General features: G+C 44.3%; 2 protein-coding genes across 4 annotated transcripts; one reads left to right on the top strand and one right to left on the bottom strand.

Moving 5' to 3' along the window:
* Nucleotides 1–344: 344 nt before the first annotated feature.
* CCDC32 (coiled-coil domain containing 32) lies at nt 345–9,905 on the bottom strand. Of its 3 annotated transcripts, XR_009601467.1 has the most exons (5): nt 9,860–9,905; nt 8,173–8,428; nt 4,786–4,942; nt 2,377–3,146; nt 345–1,772 (listed from the first exon to the last, which is right to left on the bottom strand). XR_009601467.1 is itself a non-coding variant. In XM_004010446.5 (4 exons), exons 2-4 carry the CDS (start codon nt 8,414–8,416, stop codon nt 1,162–1,164), a joined length of 540 nt encoding a protein of 179 aa, XP_004010495.1. In that variant the 5' UTR covers nt 8,417–8,428; nt 9,860–9,905; the 3' UTR covers nt 345–1,161. The 3 variants fall into 3 exon arrangements, 2 of the variants coding, with proteins under 2 accessions (XP_004010495.1, XP_042108216.1); XM_004010446.5 differs by lacking the exon at nt 2,377–3,146 and having other exon boundaries at nt 345–1,300; XM_042252282.2 differs by lacking the exon at nt 345–1,772 and having other exon boundaries at nt 1,951–3,146.
* Nucleotides 9,906–16,347: 6,442 nt separating this feature from the next.
* RPUSD2 (RNA pseudouridine synthase domain containing 2) lies at nt 16,348–20,617 on the top strand. The gene is made up of 3 exons (XM_004010982.6): nt 16,348–17,007; nt 18,698–18,994; nt 19,674–20,617. The coding sequence occupies exons 1-3, from the start codon at nt 16,381–16,383 to the stop codon at nt 20,406–20,408; spliced, it is 1,659 nt and encodes a 552-aa protein (XP_004011031.2). The 5' UTR covers nt 16,348–16,380; the 3' UTR covers nt 20,409–20,617.
* The last annotated feature ends 779 nt before the right edge of the window (nt 20,618–21,396 follow it).

The raw sequence follows: 21,396 nt of genomic DNA on the forward strand, positions 1-21,396 counted from the left end.
TAGGAAGATCCTACATGCCCAGGGGCAACTAAGCCCATGTGCCACAACTACTGAAGCCCACGTGACCTAGAGCCTGTGCTCCACAGGAGAAGCCACTGAAAAGGGAAGCCCATGCACTGAAACTAGAGAGTCGACCTCTTCTCTGCAACCAGAGAAAGCCCGCTCACGGCAACGAAGACCCAGCACAGCCATAAATAAATAAATACACAAATCTTAAAAAAAAACAGTAATCTGGCAGAGGTTATCAGCTCTCCTGCCCTGACATGTGTTTGTCTTTAACTCCTCACTGCCTGGAAGCACCTCTCTGGGAGGAATCGGGTTAATAACACCACACACACGGCTAGTCTGATGAGAAGAGTTTTATGTGGGCGATACAAACTGAACAAGGACACCATAAACAAGGAAGGAAGCACAGGCTCAGCCAGGAAAGCAGCCACAAGGAGCAGGCGTAGAATTATTCAGGAGCGGTTTCAAATACCAACACCATATTTACATGTCTAATTTGGAACCTGGCTCTTTTTAAGCATCAGAGGAAGTTAGGGGAGAAACCATGCATGAGATTAAAAATATATATACATGTATACACAGAGACACCAACATTTTCACACTTCTTTCGTTCATTTTGCCCACAAGAAACAAATTTCCTAAAGTCCCTATATTTATTACGGAGTTGGCAGAGAAGCCCCAGCTGGGGCTTGGATTCAAGGAGGCAGACTTCACTCTCTTTGACCCTACACACCCCTGACAGTTTACCAATGGAACACTTGGAACATGGGCAGGAACGTTCAGGAGAGGCAAGAAAAAGTACAGCTCATTTAACTTATGCATTATACACAGGGCATCAGTTTTTCCAAATACCTTCACACTTCGTCCTTTACTAGGTTCTTAGCAGACTTCTCACCTGCAGCTCAGACAAGCTGTGAGACATAGAGTAAGGTGGTACTTTGATCCAGTGCACACTGAGTCAGTCACTTTACTCAAGACATTCACACATGCCAGACCCTGGCAAATCCTCAGGGGGCTGTGGCTTCATGCTTCGTGGAGTGGAAGGCTGGGCTTTTTCCCTCCCTAGATACCTCCTTGCTGCCGCCGTCACTGCCAATGAGTGCTCCGCTGTTCCCTCTGGACCCAAGACAGCTGCTGGGCGTGTATGTGTGTAATTTATTGTTCTGCTGCTGTTGGCTCGTCCCCGGGCGCTGGCTTCTCAACCTGTGACTCTGGAGGAATCAGATACTGGACCTCCTCCGTACTGATGGCTACCTTATCTGGCTGGAGCCACCTCTTGAAATGTTCCAAGGTGCTAAGAAAGAAAAGGAGGCAAGTGTGACTGCATCAGACTTCACTGACTAATTACTTAATGATTATCTCAGATACTCCAAGACTGCCTTCCCACCCACCACCAATTTCTTCCTACAGTTGTTTTTCACTGCTAACACGAGGTGCCGGGCACAACAGCTCCTCTGACAGCTGTGCATCCTAGCAGCTCCATGGTGTAATTTACCCCCTAGTGGGCACTTGGGCAATAAGCAGCACGAGGCCCCCTTCAAATGCAGTTTCTGAAGACTTGATGAGAACAGCTGAAGAGCCTATGCCTGTCTGGTCTTTTTTCCTCCAAACTGGAGAGAAGAGAAATTTTCAAGGGGAGGAAACATTTCAAATAAATACCAAATTATTGCATGTTAAGTTGCTTCAGTTGCGTCCGACTCTTTGTGACCCCATGGACTGTAGCCCGCCAGGCTCCTCTGTCCATGGGGATTTTCCGGGCAAGAATACTAGAGTGGGTTGCCATGCCCTTCTCCAGGGCATCTTCCCAACCCAGGGATTGAACCCACGGCTCTTATGTCTTCTGTATTAGTAAGACAGAAACCTGAGCATCTTGGTATCTCTGATACCTGAAGTAGTCAATTATACTTACAGCACTTAGTTGCGCTAAGTGTGGTTTTTGGGGTGTTTTTGTTTATTTAGTTCATTCTATAGCAAGATGCTAAGATGGAAACATCTGAGTAGCAATGTCCCCCACAAAGGAATGGCCACTATAGGGGGCTTTTTTTCGTTTGGATCTGTAGTAAGGAGGATCTGTGTGATCCCTGGTAGCTCAGCTGGTAAAGAATCTACCTGCAATGTGGGAGACCCTGGTTCGACTCCTGGGTTGGGAAGATCCCCTGGAGAAGGGGTAGGCTATCCACTCCAGTATTCTTGGGCTTCTCTGGTGGCTCAGATGGTAAAAAATCCACCTGCAATGCAGGAGACCTGGGTTTGATTCCTGGATTGCGAAGATGCCCTAGAGGAGGGCATGGCAACCCACTCCAGTATTCTTGCCAGGAAAATCAATCCCATGGACAGAGAAGCCTGCCAGGCTACAGTTTATGGGGTCGCAAAGAGTCGGACATGATTGAGTGACCAAGCACAGCACAGTGGAGAGGGGGAGGTATCCCTGCCTACCTTCCTTGAGCATCCAGGATCCCCCCTAAAGGTATTAGACAGACACAATAAAATACAAATGACTAGAAATAGTGGAAAGCTCATTCTATGCTCTTCAACAGCAAAAAGTCATATGCCAAAAAATAGGCCATAACCAGCAGACTTCAGACACCTACAATGGGGGAGTCATGTTGTGGACAGTAAGATTTCCCAGCCCATTGCTCCCTTGCCAAAAGCATTCAGTGAGGAGGGGTCACCTATCTGGTCTTCACATATGTGAAGAAACACACAATTCCACTACAAAATGGCCTGTGCTTAAAACATACACTTTTAGGTTTAAAACCAAATACATATCTGTTTCCTGTGCTTGTTCTGAACAGAAAGAAGCATTCCCACAGATGTAGGCTCAGGGCAATGCAATGTGGGTATTTAATCTTCATCTACCACACATTTCATAAAATGGTTCCAGTTATTTCTTCAAGGAAGGGAAACCACATTATTTCATATATTAATAAATACACAGAAACATGAACTTGAGTCTTGATGCTGATTGGATTTCAGAGAAAAAGAATTTCTATTTGAGAATTATGCAAAAGAAAGTTGTCTTTGTTTCTCAGAACTGGAGAGGAAGGAAATATTAATATTAGTGGGGAGAGAATATAATACCAAATTATTAGTGGCTCAGGAATCGGTGCGTCTTCATCTTTTGTGTTTGGGTCAATTTACTGGGAAAAGAAAAGAGTAAATTTTATATTATTTTCTGAACCCTTGGAAGGTGGCTGGCCTGATCTTAGATGCCATCCTGATTTCTGAAGGATCTGGGGCCACCTTGAGTATCTGAGATAATGTAAGTGAAAATACTTTGCAAGTTAAAAATAAAATGTAACTATGAAGTTCTATTTACATGATTTCAGCAGCAGTATTCATCTGATACCATGGGACTCTGAAAATCAATGTTAATGACAGGTTGTAAACTTAGGTTAAATCACAGTCCCCTAAAACCTTGTGTTAAAATTCAGGTTTTTATTTCCCTCATTGATTTTCATTTTGAATAATTTCTTAGTGAATTTTAAAACTCTGTTAGGAAGAATAATATTAGGAATAGCTAACACTTTGTCTTGAGAGTCCCTTGGACTGCAAGGAGATCCAACCAGTCCATTCTGAAGGAGATCAGCCCTGGGATTTCTTTGGAGGGAATGATGCTGAAGCTGAAACTGCAGTACTTTGGCCACCTCATGTGAAGAGTTGACTCATTGGAAAAGACTCTGATGCTGGGAGGGACTGGAGGCAGGAGGAGAAGGGGACGACAGAGGATGAGATGGCTGGATGGCATCACTGACTCAATGGATGTGAGTCTAAGTGAACTCCGGGAGTTGGTGATGGACAGGGAGCCCTGGCGTGCTGCGATTCATGGGGTCGCAAAGAGTCGGACACGACTGAACAACTGAACTGAACACTTTGTACTGACCCTGTGCCAGGCACAAGTTCTAAGTGCTTCATACACAGTAACTCATTTAAGGCTCATAACAACCTTATGCAGTAAGAGCTACCACTCTTGCTTCACAGAGCAGGAAGCTGAGGCACACATGGGTCACTCACCCAGTAAGTGGCAGAGCTCCTGTGCCCAGTGTCAAGCATCATCCTGCTGTTTGTAACAGAATGACCTCTCCTCCTTTCTGCATCTGGCCCACCTGAAGATACTGTTTCCCTTTGGTACAAAACTAGAGCCCAGAGGGAGCTCAATGGTCTTTCAACTCTTAAAGCACATTGTCACTTCTGCTCATCTGGCTCTTATGCTGCCTCGTTTTATTAGGTATGTCTTCATATATATTCTTCTCTCCCCAAACTAGTTCTGAGGACCAAAGGAAGGGTCTAGAACGTCGTTACATCTCCCCCTTCATGCCCATGACATCAAGCACAGTCCCTTCACACCAGAGATGCTTAAGAAATTCATCCATTTGCGCTACACAAATTTGAGTGTCTACAGTATGACAGAAATTCTATAAGGCAGTGGAGACTCATAGGTAAGAAGACAGTTCCAGTTGTTGACTGATGACTAGTTTCTCAAGTGCAGTGTGTACTTAAAAATGAAGACGGTGGTTTATTTTCAACTCTGTTCAACCTGTGATCAAGATGTAGATGGGGTATTTGCTTTTTGGCAAAAATATCCTTTCTCAAAAATCTGCCACTGGACTAAGAGCAAATAAAGCAGCCTTAAAAAGGATGATATTTATCTCAGAAAAGCTGCTGTTGATATCAACTTATATCTGGACTCAGATGTCACTCTCCCTGACTTCTTTAGAGGAAGAGAAATGCTTTTGGTGAAACAGACTATCACCTGGAGCAGGACTAGGAATCAATTACCTCTCATCAGAATCAAGTCCATCCACAAAGAACTCAGATGCTAACTTCTCCTGGAGGAACCGGTCCCAGCATTCCTTCTTTGCTTGGGCCAGGGTTCGAAGCATGTCCTTGGAAGTCACTTCCTGATTTAAACCTTTGATTCTTCTCAGTTTCTTTTCTAAAGAGAGAGGAAGTTGAGCTTAACAAGGAACTTGAATATGAAACAAAAGTAATCTAAAATGCAAAATGCCAACTGAAAAATTCTTATTGATGAGTACAAGCACACTGCTCTCATTTTTTTAAGGACAAACGTACATTTTTCTTTTTCCCTCACAACATCTTCCCTCTACATTGTATCAAACAAATGTGTAACTCCAGAAAAAGGAAAACTATAGATTCTCATAAATAAACTGATGGCATATTTTCTTTGAAATCACATAATCTCAGCAGGTATCTCTCTAAGGAAAGCTTGTTTTCCCTGGCGTGTGATGTGTATACTGTTGTCTTTTTTCAACTCCTGAAAATAGTTTTTCTGAGGAGTAAATGGTTGGGTTTTGTTTTTTGGTAACGGTGTCATAAAGTGGTTTTCAAACCTCATGAGAAAGAATCAGAGAAAATGGAGAGAGATTCAATGGTTCATTAGACACTAAAATTAACTTGATGAGAACACAATAATAAGAGACCTTTAAGATCACTATGTGTGATTAAAGTCTTGATTAAAGAAAAGGAATCTCCTAACAGTTTTTTCTGAAAGTTGTTCTACTTGTGGCCTGAATGTTGGAGGCTTAATAAAAACAAATATCTTATAATCCCTGTGAGAGTAGTTACACTTTGCAGTTTAAGTAAGAACACAAGAAAGAGGGAGTTCTCTGGTGCTCCAGTGGCTAAGGATCCAAGCTCCCAATGTAGGTGGCCCAGGCCAAATCTTTAGTCAGAGAACTAGATCCTATGTGGTGCAACTAAGATCAAAGATCCTGGGTGCCTTACTTAGACCTGGTGCAGTCAAATAAATAAATATTTAAGAATAAAGAATCCAAGAAAGGGTATCACCATTTGTCTTCTGCCTTAATTTAGTCTTGCCTCCAACTATAATAAATGGGTAAATGATGGCTTTTTGGAAGGGATAGGTGGATATCAAGCCCAGGACCAATAGAAACTTCATGATTTGCAATCTGGTTTTCATTTCTAAGCAAGCCACATCAACTTGAACCCACTTATCAAAACAAACACCTTCTGGTGCTACAAGTTACCACCAAAAGCTTACCATGTGAAAAAAAAAAAAAAAGAAACCTACAGTTGATAAATGTTAAATATTTAAGGAGTTTTTTTCTCTCCAGGAGGATGTGAAAAGGGTTATGTACATCTCACGTTGAATTGGTTAAAAGTTGTTTTTTTTTTTTTTTGGCTAGTTGTGGTATGTGGGATTTTGTTTCCAGACCAGGAATGGAACCCATGCCCCCTGCATTGGAAGCATGGAATCTTAACCACTGGACCACCAGGGAAATCCCTGAATTGGTTAAAAGTTTTTAATTGTTGCTCTTAGTACATTCTCTGATATAAGTTTATTTGGCAATAAAAACAATCTTTATATTGTTAGACCTTGTCAAGGTGGCAAGAGGTCTTTGGGGCTGGAAGAAGTCTTCCTCTCTCTGTGTGCTGAGTCCCTAGTTAGGTGTGATCAGGCAGAAACAGGCACCCTTGCATCTTCCAAACCTGCCTGCCCTTGTCACCCAGATTCTGCCATAAGCAACAGAAATGCCTCTTACTTTCTTCAGGGAAGGACATTTTAATCATCATGTTAACTGATTTTAGGAAAGATGAGTGGAATTTTAACTTTCTGAACCAGTCTTCACCATCAAAGACATGACTGATTCCATGAAAGATTCTTCTTTTCCCAGGACATAGAGCACCAACAAACCAGAGGATCTGGTTCTCCAGCTTCCTCAGACTGTTGTTTCTTCTCCTTACCATCACTGAAGACAGATTCTGACTGCCACAACAGAACTGTTAACCTCCTTGGCCATTACTGCATGGGTGACTATCCTATTTCTGATGGCTTCCCAACAAATTTCACATTACATCCTCATCTTTCTCATTAGCCATCATTCCACATGTGTTTTTCTCATATTTTTTCTTGCACATCATTAATCGAATGCCTTTTGTTTTCCCAAGACATTTCTTAGCAATATGTAAACCCTATTCTGACTCTTCTTTCTGTCCTTCCTCAAAAGCTTCTTCCAGAATTGTCTCCTTCTTCAAATAATTATTCCCAGGTTTGGCTCTGTGACATGTTGATGGGTCTCATGGATGTTTAATAAAACAGGATAACACAATTCTGAAGTTTGGCAATCCTGTCCAAGACTGATATTTGTCTTTCCCCTATCAAGGGACGATCTGAATCTCTTTCCTAAGTTAGGAGTCTCTCTAAATACTTAAGGCCATAAAGATAAGTGAAGATGTGTTCAGGAAATATTTTAAAAGTGAAATGGCTAACAAGAGGAAGAATGAACTTTATGTCAATATGTTGTTGTTTAGTCGGGAAGTTGTATCCAACTCTTGCAACCCCATGGACTGTATCCCACCAGGCTCCTCTGTCCATGGGATTTCCCAGGCCAGAATACTAGAGTGGGTTGTCATTTCCTTCTTGAGGGGATGTTCCCGATCCAAGGATCAAACCTGAGTCTCCTGCATTGGTAGTCGGATTCTTTACCACTGAGCCACCAGGGAAGCCCATTATGTCAATATACTCCCATCCCAACAATCATTCTATTAAATATAACAGTTTCTCAAACTGTAGCATCAGAAATCCAAATGGAGCTCTGGGGCCATGACCTTTTTCTTTCAGGAAGGTATAGGTTTGACACTTTTGGGTAACCTGAATACTTGAGCCACCTTGGCCACCTCATGAGAAGAGTTGACTCATTGGAAAAGACTCTGATGCTGGGAGGGATCGGGGGCAGGAGGAGAAGGCTGCATGGCATCACCGACTTGATGGACGTGAGTTTGAGTGAACTCTGGGAATTGGTGACGGACAGGGAGGCTTGGTGTGCTGCAATTCGTGGGGTTGCAAAGAGTCAGACACGACTGAGCAACTGAACTGAACTGAACTGAACTGAAGAGTAGGTAAGAGTGTTCTGTAGAATGCCAACAAATAAAGCAAAATTTAGATGAAACAAAGGCCAGAGATGATAAAGACTATTTCAAGGGATATACTGGGAAAACAGGGCTCCTTCCCAACAACCATCCTGAAACCCCCTGTAGATTCACACCTGACAGATACATGTGGTGAGGACAAAAAGAAAAATTAAGAATAGAAAATCACATTTGATGTAACAGAACTTCAACATGCTTCCTTAAAACCTCCAGCTTCAGATTTAAACAAACAAACAAAAAAGCCATCTAACTTACCTAAAGATGCTAAATACACTTCTGAATCCTGCAAGGGAGCCCAAGGCTTTACAGCTGGCTGTGCAGCAAAGTGTGGGGCCTCCCTCTGGCCTGTGCCTGCAGGGTAAGAATCCATAAAGGAGTCTGAGAAGGCATTGCTGGCACTGTCCTCTTGGTCAGGATGTGGCAGGCAGGAACAGATTTCAGCCCAAAGATCTGGGCCAGATCTTGTGGTTGTAGAGTCAATGCTTTCAAACATTTTCATTTGGAATCTGACCTGAAAAACAGAACCTCAAGTGAATAAGAACTGACTTGGGAAGGAAGGTTACAGCCTTTTAATTAGTTTTTCCTAACAAAATTTAAAATGTATTCTATTACATTCTTATGTTATAGATAAAAAGATGACAAAAAGGTAATTGGGTTTCTCTTCTGGCTTTGCACTTGTTTTCATAATGAAGTTGGTCTTTTAAAATAGAATTTCTATAAGCCAGACACAAAAGACTGAATGATTGAATGATTCCATTTTCATGAGGTCTCTGCAGTCAAACTCACAGAGACAGAAAATAAAATGGTGGTTGGGATGGGGATGGTAATGGGAGTTATTGTTTAATGGCTACAGAGTTTTAGTTTGGGAAGTTCTAGAAATGGATGGTGGTGATGGTTGTGTGATAATGTTAATGCCACTGAACATTATATCTAAAAATGGTTAAAATGGTAAATGTACATTATGGATGTTTTATACATGTGCAAGCACACACAGAGGTATTTCTAGGACATTTCCAGTGAGGACAACCGTCCTGCACTTTCCTCCAAAGATCTCCAAGATGCGACCACTCTGTCCTCAACCAATTAAATTCTGTTTTCAATAGGACACAGACTAAAAGTCCTGCACAGTTCCATATACAGTACACTACGATAATAAAAATGCTGCTTGGTGAAACCTGTCAGAGTACTAGCTCATAGGCTCATTACATGGAGGAGCTGAGCTTGAACATGCTTCATGTTCTTATTAAAAAAAAAAACCCAGAAAGATAGACATTTTCATCATTTTACAGATGAAAAAACTTAGGATCAGAAGCATAACTTGCCAAAGACACATTACTGGTATAGAGTGAATCCTTGATTGGAAACCAGACCCCCGCCGCTCCAAAAGCCATGTTTTTACCCAATAAAACTCAGCCTGTTTGTGACTATACTGAAAATAGCATGAGCAGAGCTGAGAGGGAACAGCGACCCACAGAGCCCTGGGGGCTTTCATAACCATCTAGTCTAGTAGGATGAACTGACACCTCCTTTCAGGAGGGACCTTTGAGATTATGAAGGCTGCTTAGGAAAAGATCTGAATAATTTCAGGAGCGAGAGCCCAGGAAGCGCAGGGCCCGGAAGTAAAAGGCCAGATGTGACGGAGGCCCAGTATGAACTGATGCCAAGGGTCACAATGAGGCTCCACTCCCATCCCGAAGTCGTCTGAACCCACCCACACCAAAACTTTGCTAGCATCAGAGCCCCGGTCCCCTGGTCCCCACTAGGAAGTACCGTCCAGAGCGGAGAAACAACCCTCGTGTCCAGATCCGGGGCCTCAATCACTCCAGCCTCAAGGACTGACTAGGCGGGACGACTCAGGCCCCCAGGCACCTCTGTGGTATCTCGGAATACGGCCGGAGCCAGGGATAGAAACGCCGCGCAACCCTGCGCCTCTTCCCCTTACCACAACCGCCTGCCAGCAGCCCTCAAACGCTCGGCTCAGTTTCTTTGCAGGCAGCAGGGAAGAAATAAGGAGGCGGAGTCTCCAGGTGACGGATCCCGGGAGTCCTCCAACCACCGCCCAACCTGGAGATGTTCTGTGCGTCGATTGGTCGAGAGGAGTTCAGCTGGGTAAGGAAGTGAGCCGCATTGCGCTTCGGAAACGATGGGCGGGACTGTTGTTGCCTGGATACGGTGGAGCACACACCCTCCGCCCCTGTTTTCCAAGGGGCCAGGTTGATTCCACCTATATCAGTGGGTTCCAGCCCCGCGGACGCCGCTTTCCACGTGATTCCTGCTCGGATAAGGAAGCCCAGTTTCCAAGGCCTTGACTTTTCTTGGTTCCCTGAGCAAGTTAGTCTCCTCAGCAGTTCTCTGACTGGTGTTGGTCCCCGAAAATTTCAGACCTTCGACACGCAGATTAGAGAACGTATGCCCCTTGAATGGGGGACGGAGGCGATTACTCTCCTTACTCCCACAGGAGATCCATGTACTTTTCACCAGTTATGACGCTTTCCCACATTGATTTAGTCAATAGGCATCAAGCTCCTGCTGTGTTCCAGGCATTCTGTTAGGCGGGAATTCAAGACAGGTAAGACTTGGTATGGGTCCCAGCTTCATGGTTTAGGAGGAAGCGCCATGGAGACAGACATGTTTACAAATCACCGCAAAGAGTTATAGAGATATGACGGAAATGTGGCCAGAGTACATAAAGGAGCCAGTGGTCATGGGAGGTGTGTGTCAGAAAGGCTTTTTTTGGTTTGTTTTAAAGAAGATGACCTTTGATATCCTTCTGGGGTTCGCTGAGACATAACCCTCCCAACCTGATCTCCAATTTCCAGGGTCGATTACTCTCTCACAAAGATATATGTGAGAAAAGACAGTAGCCACCAATCTGTAGAAGTAGCTTGGCTGAGGGTATAGTCTCTAGATGTGTCTGAAGCTTCTCAGTGTGGCTATGGTGGTGATAACTACCACCATGTGAAACAGAACTACAAGGTACTCTTTTACTTACATGTATGACCATTCCTAGAATATGCAAACAGAAGGAAGTGGAAAGCAAGAAAGAAAACAAAGGAGCAAATAATAGGCAAGATTTTTGCCAGTGCTTATTCATAGAGAATATATGAGGATGGGCGGTTTCCCAGAGTCCTCCAACTGCTGCCTGACCTGGTGACATGAATCTTGTAGCATCTGATTCATAGAAAGGATGACTGTCATAGATTTATGGGTGTTTCATTGAACTGCTCCATAGCCTTTCAACTCACTTATGAAGTTTTCTCTAATATCCCGCTCACCAAAATAATACCCTCTTGATTTCAAATTTGGCCACCCATATCTTACATATCTTGATACCAGAATGAGGGTTCCTTTAACAGTAGGCACAAATAGTGGCTGATGTAAAATTGAATACACCTTTCAACTGAAAGTGATAGTTGTAAATTAACAAATGGTCACCTTTTCTGATAGGGCTGCCCAGGTGGTGCAGTGGTAAACAGTCTACCTGCCAATGCAGGAGATGCAGTTTCCTGGTTTGGGAAGATCCCCTGGAGAAGGAAATGGTAACCCACTCCAGTATTCTTGCCTGGAAAATTCCATTGACAGAGGAACCTGGCAGTGTACAGTCCATGGGGTTGCAAAGAGTTGGACACCACTGTGCACAGCACACCCTCACTAATTCACCCATGTCATTTGAGTTTAATTAGTGTGTGTGCTGAATAAATCCAAACCAGATCCTGGACTTGCAAAGGTGAAACCATAAGCCCCGATGATCTCCCTCTTCCCAAGGACTGCTCACACTTAGAAGCCACATGACAGCAGTCAACATCCTTCTATCTTAGACTCTGTTTTCCCACAGTGATTCGTACAAATATGTTTTTCATTTGTATTCTCAGCCAGCCTAGGCCTTCACTGAGGTCAGGAACCATGTCTTTCTTACCTTTGTATCTCTGAAGCTAAGTGATGCTTGGCAGATGTTCAAAATTTATTTGGTGTCTGAATGTTTAAATTAGAAACCTTTTGGTCAAAGACTACACTGAACTGGAGCTAGATCTTGTGATTCACTCTTCAGTCTCTTCTCCAAGTGGCAACCAGGGTGATCTTTTTGGAATGAAAATTGAATCTTCACACACACGCACACAAATTGGATCATCACACACACAAACAAACACACACACCAGAAACTCTTTGATAATTCCCCATTGCTCTTAAAGGCTTAAATTCTTATCAGAGTAAGTTAGGTAGAGTTCTTAGTTCAAATAACAGAGCTCATTCTAGCCAGTTTAAGTGGTAAAAGGGATTAATTAAAGCTGCTCTGTACAATAAAATTTCTGTAATGATAGAAATGCTCTGTATCTAAGTTGTCCAATAAGGTATCTACTAGTTTTATGTGATTCTTGGGCACATGAGATGCAGCTTCTATAACTGAATAACTGAATTTTAAATTTTCTTTCACTTTACTTAAGTTAAATAGCCACATATGGCTAGTGACTATTCTGTTGACCATAGGATTAAAATATATTAAGCAGTTCACAGAATCTTAAGATGGGCCAGAGTCAGACTTGGGGTCTATATAGCCAGGAGTTTCTAAACCTCAGTGAAGGACTTCTCAGGGAGCACCCCACTGCTACTCAATGTAGATACTGCAGCTGGACACTGGACACAAGAACTTCCCCCATGTTAGTCCCCAGTATAACTCCATATATCAGTATACAAATCCCTCCAGTGCTATCTCCTCAGACATGAATTCCACACTGCTATTATGCCTCTGAACCAAAGGCCCTGCCTGATCAAAAGAGCCCAGGTGATAGATGCCCAAGTTGCTAAGGATTCTGGGAAGGCCAGTTTCTAGATCCTACCTCTTGGAAACAGTACTTAATGTGGGAAATTCACCACACAAAGAAGAGTGTTGAGAAGATGCTGGATGTCCAAAGGGTATGAGAACGGTCTACTTTGAATGGTTTATGTCAGTGCTTTCCAAACTTTAATATGCGGTCAGATCATCTGAGGATCTTGTTAAAACAGAGATTCTCATTCAAGGGGTCTGAAGGAAAGAGGAAAAAGATTCTGCAATTCCAACAAGTTGCTGGATGTTTCCCATGTTGCTAGTCCACAGACCACGTTTTGAGCAGCAAGGCTTTATACAATTCCACAAGGACTCCCTCTCTAGACCTCTCTTATAGCTTTCTCCTTGTCTGTGTTTCAGACACATTCTGAAAAACACTCTTTACAAAAAAATACAAAAAACTTTATTGAAATATAATTCAAACTCCATAAAATTCACCCTTTGTCATGTGGCTGGTTCTCAGAGGTCTTGGCTTATCTTGATTTGGCTGTTTCTGAGCCTGTTCTCCAGCTCTCTTATGAATCCTATGAGGCACTGCTACTGCTAAGTCACTTCAGTCGTGTCCGACTTTGTGCGACCCCATAGACGGCAGCCCACCAGGCTCCCCCATCCATGGGATTCTCTAAGCAAGAACACTGGAGTGGGCTGCCATTTCCTTCTTCAGTGTATGAAAGTGAAAAGTGAAAGTGAAGTCGCTCAGTCGTGTCCGACTCTTGGCGACCCCATGGACTGCAGCCTACCAGGCTCCTTCGTCCATGGGATTTTCCAGGCAAGAGTACTGGAGTGGGGTGCCATTGCCTTTCCATGAGGCACTAATATCCTTTCAATAATTCTGTCCCTTATGAAGTTAACTGGAGTTGGTTTCGGTATTTTGCATATAAGAATTCTGACAAATACATCTTCTGATCCACTTGGAGTTTTAATCTCAGGACAGGAGCATATGGAAGGCAAATGGGAGCTCTCTAGTCCTCATGCTGTTAAGGAGGACAAATGTAAAAATATTTTTTATGGGGTGTGTGTGCTTAATTACATATATGACAGCTTTATTGAGTTCTGAGAGGTAAAAGTTAGTCGCTCAGTAGTATCTGACTCTTTGCGATCCCATGAACTGTAGCCTGCCAGGCTTCTCTGTCCATGGAATTCTCCAGGTAAGAGTACTAGAATGAGTTGCCAATTCCTTCTCCAAGGGATCTTCCCAACGCAGGGATTGAACCCAGGTTCAAAACTTGCATTGCAGGCAGATTCTTTACTGTTTGAGCCACCAGGGAAGCCCTTCAGTTCAGTTCAGAGGCTCAGTCATGTCCAACTCTTCGCGACCCGATGAATCGCATCACGCCAGGCCTCCCTTTCCATCACCAACTCCCAGAGTTTACTCAAACTCATGTCCATCGAGTCGGTGATGCCATCCAGCCATCTCATCCTCTGTTGTCCCCTTCTCCTCCGGCCCTCAATCCCTCCCAGCATCAGGGTCTTTTCCAATGAGTCAACTCTTCGCATGAGGTGGCCGAAGTATTGGAGTTTCAGCTTTAGCATCAGTCCTTCCAATGAATACCCAGGACTGATCTCCTTTAGAATGGACTGGTTGGATCTCCTTGCAGTCCAAGGGACTCTCAAGAGTCTTCTCCAACACCACAGTTCAAAAGCATCAATTCTTCGGCGCTCAGCTTTCTTCACAGTCCAACTCTCCACATCCATATGTGACCACTGAAAAAACCATAGCCTTGACTACATGGACCTTTGTTGGCAAAGTAATATCTCTGCTTTTGAATATGCTATCTAGGTTGGTCATAACTTTTCTTCCAAGGAGTGAGCGTCTTTTAATTTCATGGCTGCAATCACCATCTGCAGTGATTTTGGAGCCCCCCAAAATAAAGTCTGACACTGTTTCCACTGTTTCCCCATCTGTTTCCCATGAAGTGATGGGACCAGATGCCACGATCTTAGTTTTCTGAATGTTGAGCTTTAAACCAACTTTTTCACTCTCCTCTTTCACTTTCAACAAGAGGCTTTTAGTTCCTCTTCACTTTCTGCCATAAGGGTGGTGTCATCTGCATATCTGAGGTTATTGATATTTATTTCTCCCCACAATCTTGATTCCAGCTTGTGCTTCTTCCGGCCCAGTGTTTCTCATGATATACTCTGCATATAAGTTAAATAAGCAGGGTGACAATACACAGCCTTGACGTACTCCTTTTCCTATTTGCAAACAATCTGTTGTTCCATGTCCAGTTCTAACTGTTGCTTCCTGACCTGCATACAGATTTCTCAAGAGGCAGGTCAGGTGGTCTGGTATTCCCATCTCTTGAAGAATTTTCCACAGTTTATTGTGATCCACACAGTCAAAGGGTTTGGCATAGTCAATAAAGCAGAAATGGATGTTTTTCTGGAACTCTCTTGCTTTTTCCATGATCCAGCAGATGTTGGCAACTTGATATCTGGTTCCTTTGCCTTTTCTAAAACCAGCTTGAACATCTGGAATTTCACGGTTCACGTATTGCTGAAGCCTGGCTTGGAGCATTACTTTACTAGCATGTGAGATGAGTGCAGCTGTGCGGTAGTTTGAGCATTCTTTGGCATTCCCTTTCTTTGGGATTGGAATGAAAACTGACCTTTACCAGTCCTGTGGCCACTGCTGAGTTTTCCAAATTTGATGGAATATTGAGTGCAGCACTTTCACAGCATCATCTTTTAGGATTTGAAATAGCTCAACTGGGATTCCATCACCTCCACTAGCTGTGTTCGTAGTGATGCTAAGACCCACGTGACTTCACATTCCAGGATGTCTGGCTCTAGGTGAGTGATCACACCATCGTGATTATCTGGGTCATGAAGATCTTTTTTGTACAGTTCTTCTGTGTATTCTTGCCACCTCTTCTTAATATCTTCTGCTTCTGTTAGGTCCATACCATTTCTGTCCTTTATCGAGCCCATCTTTGCATGAAATGTTCCCTTGGTATCTCTCATTTTCTTGAAGAGATCTCTAGTCTTTCCCATTCTGTTGTTTGCCTCTATTTCTTTGCATTTATCGCTGAAGAAGGCTTTCTTATCTCTCCTTACTGTTCTTTGGAACTCTGCATTCAGATGCTTATATCTTTCCTTTTCTCTTTTGCTTTTCGCTTTTCTTCTTTTCTCAGCTATTTGTAAGGCCTCCTCAGACAGCCATTTTGCATTTCTTTTTCTTGGGGATGGTCTTGATCCCTGTCTCCTGTACAATGTCACAAACCTTCGTCCATAGTTCATCAGGCCCTCTGTCTATCAGATCTAGTCCCTTAAATCTATTTCTCACTTCCACTGTATAATCATAAGGGATTTGATTTATTGAGTTATAAATCACAAAATATGCTCACCCTTTAAAATATACAACGCAGTGTTTCTTAGTACATTCAGAGTTTAGCAATCTTCATTTTGTTTTGTTTTGAAATATTAATAACTTTCAAGAGTTTTTCCAGAGTAAAGGAATTTCGAGCATATCTACATGGAATCTACACTTTTAATGAGTCATTCTTACAGCTCTCAACTCATTCAGCTACCTCCTTCACGCCTGTTCTCAACGCGATCCCGCCTCGGCACTAGGTCTCACTGATTGGTTGGTGCCCAGTGACGCCCTCAGATCGCGACCCAGAGGCCGCGGCCGCTGGGTCATGTGGCTGGGAGGCCGGTTGTGGCTCCCGGTTCTTGGGCAAGTGTGCTCCAATCTCCGGTGCCTCGCAATTGCCAGGACTTGGAGTGCCTGTAGGAGACCCATGGCGGAAAGACTCTCGACCGGGGCTGAGGCAGCGAGCGGGCTGGGGGCTCCAGCTCAGCAGAACGGAGATGCGGGCGGCGCCGCGAGGGGTGAGCAGCCCCCTGGGCACCCGGAGCCGGGGGGTCCAGGAGTGGAGCCGGTCTCGGAGGACGCGAAGCAGCCCTCAGGAAACGGGGAGCGGGCCCCGGCTGCAGCCCTGGGCCCTGCCAAGCGGAAGAAGCGGCGGGGCGCGGTTGGAGAGCGCGTTGTGCCGCCCCCGAAGAAGCGGCGGGCAGGGGTTAGCTTTGGCGATGAGCACTTTGCTGAGACCAGCTACTACTTTGAAGGCGGCTTGCGCAAAGTGCGGCCCTATTACTTTGACTTCCGGACTTATTGCAAAGGCCGCTGGGTGGGCCACAGCTTGCTGCACGTCTTCGGCACGGAGTTCAGAGCCCAGCCTCTGGCCTACTACGAGGCCGCTGTCCGAGCGGGACGCCTGCACCTCAATGAGGAGCCGGTACAGGACCTCAGCATTGTGCTCAAGGTGGAGTCCTGATGGGGCCTGCCCGAAAGGGGGCATGGTTTTTTCGGTTACTAGGGCATAGGTACCGGAGTAAATTTGGGGTCATTCCGAAGCGTTCTCGTTTTAACTTGTAACTCTTTTACCGCTCCATTTCCGCAGGTAGACCGCCCGTATGTTTCAGACCTCAGCCCCTTATCCCCTTCATCAAAGCGACTTTGTTGTTTCCAAGGCACAGAAGTTGGAATTCTTGTGAAAGTGAAAGTTAGTCGCTCAGTCGTGTCTGACTCTGCGATCCCATGAACTGCCAGGCCTCTCTGTCCATGGAATTCTCCAGGCAAGAGTACTGGAGTGGGTTGCCAATTCCTTCTCCAGGGGACCTTCGCAACTCAGGGATTGAACCCTGGTCTCCTGCATTGCAGGCAGATTCTTTACCGTTTGAGTCACCAGGGAAGCACCAGGGAATTCTTACATTTCCTTTTATGCAGTCTTGTGGCACTGGCGCTGATGACTTTCTGCCTTGCATTGTAGATCTCTGTACAAATGGTAATAATCGAGACTATCATTTATATCTCCTGACTGTGTGCTGGGCACAGCATTAGCATTTTATGTACTTTAACATTTAATTCTAATGACAACCCTGTGGAGTAGATACTGTCACCTCATTTTGCCTGTGAGGAAGTCAAGGAAACTAAGATCAACCTCACAGAAGTAAGGCACAGTGCCACCTCCAACACCTGTGTTCTTATAAATGAAGTGAAAGTCAGTCAGTTGTGTCCAGCTCTTTGCAACCCTATAGACTATACAATCCATGGAATTCTCCAGGCCATAATACTGGAGTGGATAGCCTTTCCCTTCTCCAGGGGATCTTCCCAACCCAGGGATAGAACCCAGGTCTCCCACATTGCAGGGAAATTCTTTACCAGATGAGCCACAAGGGAAGCCCGTGTTCTTATAACTTCCACTTGAATTATTTATCCTAGAGCCTGATAGGATAGAACTATGAAATGACAGAGATTGAGACCAGAATTGTGTAGCCCAGTGCTTTGACCCTTCTTTAAATTTCCATCACAGCTAAGAGGTACCAGACATTGTCATTAACACTGTCTCACCATATTTGTGAGGGGATGGCAAGACATTTGGAAAATGAGTGGTTTGAATCAGTCACAGTTTTGAAGCACAGGTCTGGACTGATGCTCATATTTTACAGATAAGGGAACTGAGGCCTAGAGAAGTTAAGTGACTTCCCTAAGAGCATGCAGTAAGCCTGTAGCAAATCCAGGTCTAGAGCCCAAATCTCTGGACTTACAGCTTGGTTTTGTTCAAGGTCACAATAAGTGATGGTTTATGGAGGATTGAACTGAACTGAACTATGGAGGATTTTCCCCTTCATTTTAGAAAAATATATTGTTAAATATAACTTTATTGTAGAGAAAATACAAATAATCAGAACAGCAAAATCCATAATCATACCATCCAGAGATAATATAACATTTGGACTGTATCCTTCTATCTCTTTTTCAATGCCTGCTTCTGCCTGTGTGTCTGTGTGTTTACAAAATAAGAATACACTGTGTATACTACTTTTTCTGCTTAAGGATGTACTGTGACCATTCTTTCATCCAGTAAGGAAGATGGGGGGAAGTTGTGTGTGAAGTTGACTGATCATAGGTGGCTGGACCCTGGGCTGACCAGTTGCCTGTGTCATTGGCAGGACAATGACTTCTTACGGAACACAGTGCACAGGCATGAGCCACCAGTTACCGCAGAACCCATCCGCCTGCTAGCAGAGAACGAAGATGTGGTGGTTGTAGACAAGCCTTCTTCCATTCCTGTCCACCCCTGTGGCCGCTTCCGACACAACACGGTCATCTTCATCCTGGGCAAGGAGCACCAACTAAAGGAGCTACACCCATTGCATCGGCTTGATCGCCTTACCTCCGGGGTCCTCATGTTTGCCAAAACAGCAGCCGTCTCAGAGAGAATTCATGAACAGGTTCGGGACCGGCAGGTGAGCCAAACTGAGTTTGCCTCTCGCAGGCCACTTCTGGGCTCACAAATGCTCTGCATCAAAAGGGTGTCACTGAGTTCTAGATCTGAAATGAGGTTTTGTGTTTATCTGCTCAAGCTTCCCATCTTTAGGAAGGTCAGCACCTAAGGAGCCAGAGACAAGTTATTATCTCTTAAGTTTCAAAAGATGTTTAGAGAAAACATATACTGCCTCTCTTGGTAATTTGCTGTTTTGAAATTTTAAATGCTGACAGGCTGAGCAAGGTTTTTAAGACTGGAGAGAGTCTACTTGGTGGAAAGATTCTGGACAGAGTTGGAAGAGGTTTGGGTGGAAGAGTTAAATAGTGGTGATTGTGGTCTTGAGACTTGTAATTCTGGATCTGATTGTAATATATTTATTGTTTGCTGTTTACCAGGCTCAATACCAAGTATGTTAGAGCCCAGCTAACTAAATCCTTGGAATAGCCCTGTTGAGATAAATGCTTTTCTAAGCAAACATTTTCTAGACAAGTTAATGGGTTTTAAAGAAGCTGAGTACTGTAATGTGCCTAGGATTGTGCAACTGGCCAATGATGGAGCTGGGGTTTGAACTCTCTTCTGTCTGATACAGGTGCATTTGTCATCACTGAAAAGGGTTTGGGCTTCATGCACTGACTTTCTCCCTCTTCCTTCCTGTGTAGCTGGAGAAGGAGTACGTGTGCCGGGTGGTGGGGGAGTTCCCCACCGAGGAAGTAACCTGCAAGGAACCCATCTTGGTGGTGTCTTACAAGGTAGGGGTGTGCCGTGTAGATCCTCAAGGCAAGCCCTGTGAGTCAGTGTTCCAGAGACTGAGCTACAATGGCCATTCTAGTGTGGTGCGGTGCCGGCCACTTACAGGCCGCACCCACCAGATCCGAGTCCACCTTCAGTTCCTGGGCCACCCCATCCTCAATGACCCCATCTACAACTCAGCCGCCTGGGGCCCCTCACGAGGCCGAGGCGGCCACATTCCAAAGACAGATGAGGAACTCCTGCGGGACCTTGTGGCAGAGCACCAGGCCAAACAGAGTCTGGATGTGCTAGATCTCTGTGGGGGTGACCTGTGCCCAGGAGCCCCAGACTCCACAGCACCTTCCTCAGAGCTCAGCAAGGACTGCCTAGAAGAGATGGTTGCATCTGCCCAGAAGATGGATGGAGCAGTTGAGGCAGCCTCTCGGGACCTGGATGGAGTGCCTGTGACATCAGGGAAGGCAACCAAAATCGATGTTGTGAATCAAGAGACAGACCCGCTCTGTTCAGAGTGCCGGAGAGTGCCACAGGATCCCTCGCCCCAGGACCTTGTGATGTTTCTGCATGCCCTGCGCTATAAAGGGCCAGACTTTGAGTACTGTTCACCGATGCCTGCCTGGGCACGAGATGACTGGCAAGAACACTGAGGGCTATGGCCAATGGAGGGATTATTTGTTGGATTGGAACAGGAATGGGCCATGAAGTAGGAGCTAACCGCATGGGCTGGTACAGAGTTTCTCAGGGGTGAAGTTGGGCTCTTAAAGGACCTGCTTATACTTGCTACCTTCTTCCTTCCTCTCCCTCCAGCTAGAGTTTGGGAACTTTCTGGTTTGTAAATAGAGCTCTTTTTTTAATACCTTGTGTGTCTAGTTTTTTCACTACTTGTTTCTTTTTTTCTTTTTCTAATTGAAGTAAAAATTGACAACACAATTGCCATTCTAAAACATACAATTTAGTGGCCTTTCTTACATTCACAATGATGTGCAACCCTCACCTCTTAATTAGTTCCAAACAGGCAATCCCCATTTCCTCTTCCACCTAGCTCCTGATTCGATTAGCCAATCTTCTGTCTTTATGCTTTTGCCTATTCTGGACATTTCATACAAATGGAATCATACAACATGTGACCTTTTGTGTCTGTCGTCTTTTGTTTAGTGTGATGTTTTCAGGCTTCATCCAATTCACAGCATGCATCAGTAGTTCATTCCTGTTTATGGCTGAATCATATTTCATTGCATGGATATACCACATTTTGTTATGCCCATTCATTGGGCATTTGGGTTGTTCCCACTTTGGGGCTATTGTGAATAGCGCTGCTATGCACATTTGTGTACAGATTTTTGTTTGAATACATGTTTTCTGTTCTTTCGAGTATATACCAAGGAGTGGAATTGCTGGGTCATATGGTAATTCTTTGTTTAATTTTTAGGGGAATCACTAAACTTTTCTACAGTAGCTGAACCATTTTACATTCCCATAGGAAATGCACAGGGGTTCTAATTTCTCTCCATCCTCACCAACACTTGTTATTTCCCAATGTTTTGATTATAGTTGTCTTAGTGAGATTGAAGTAGTATTGTGGTTTTGATTTGCATTTCCCTTGGGACTAATAATGTTAAACATCTTTTCATATGC

This window comes from Ovis aries, chromosome 7 (genome assembly GCF_016772045.2).
Source record: "Ovis aries strain OAR_USU_Benz2616 breed Rambouillet chromosome 7, ARS-UI_Ramb_v3.0, whole genome shotgun sequence".
Lineage (NCBI taxonomy): Eukaryota > Metazoa > Chordata > Mammalia > Artiodactyla > Bovidae > Ovis > Ovis aries.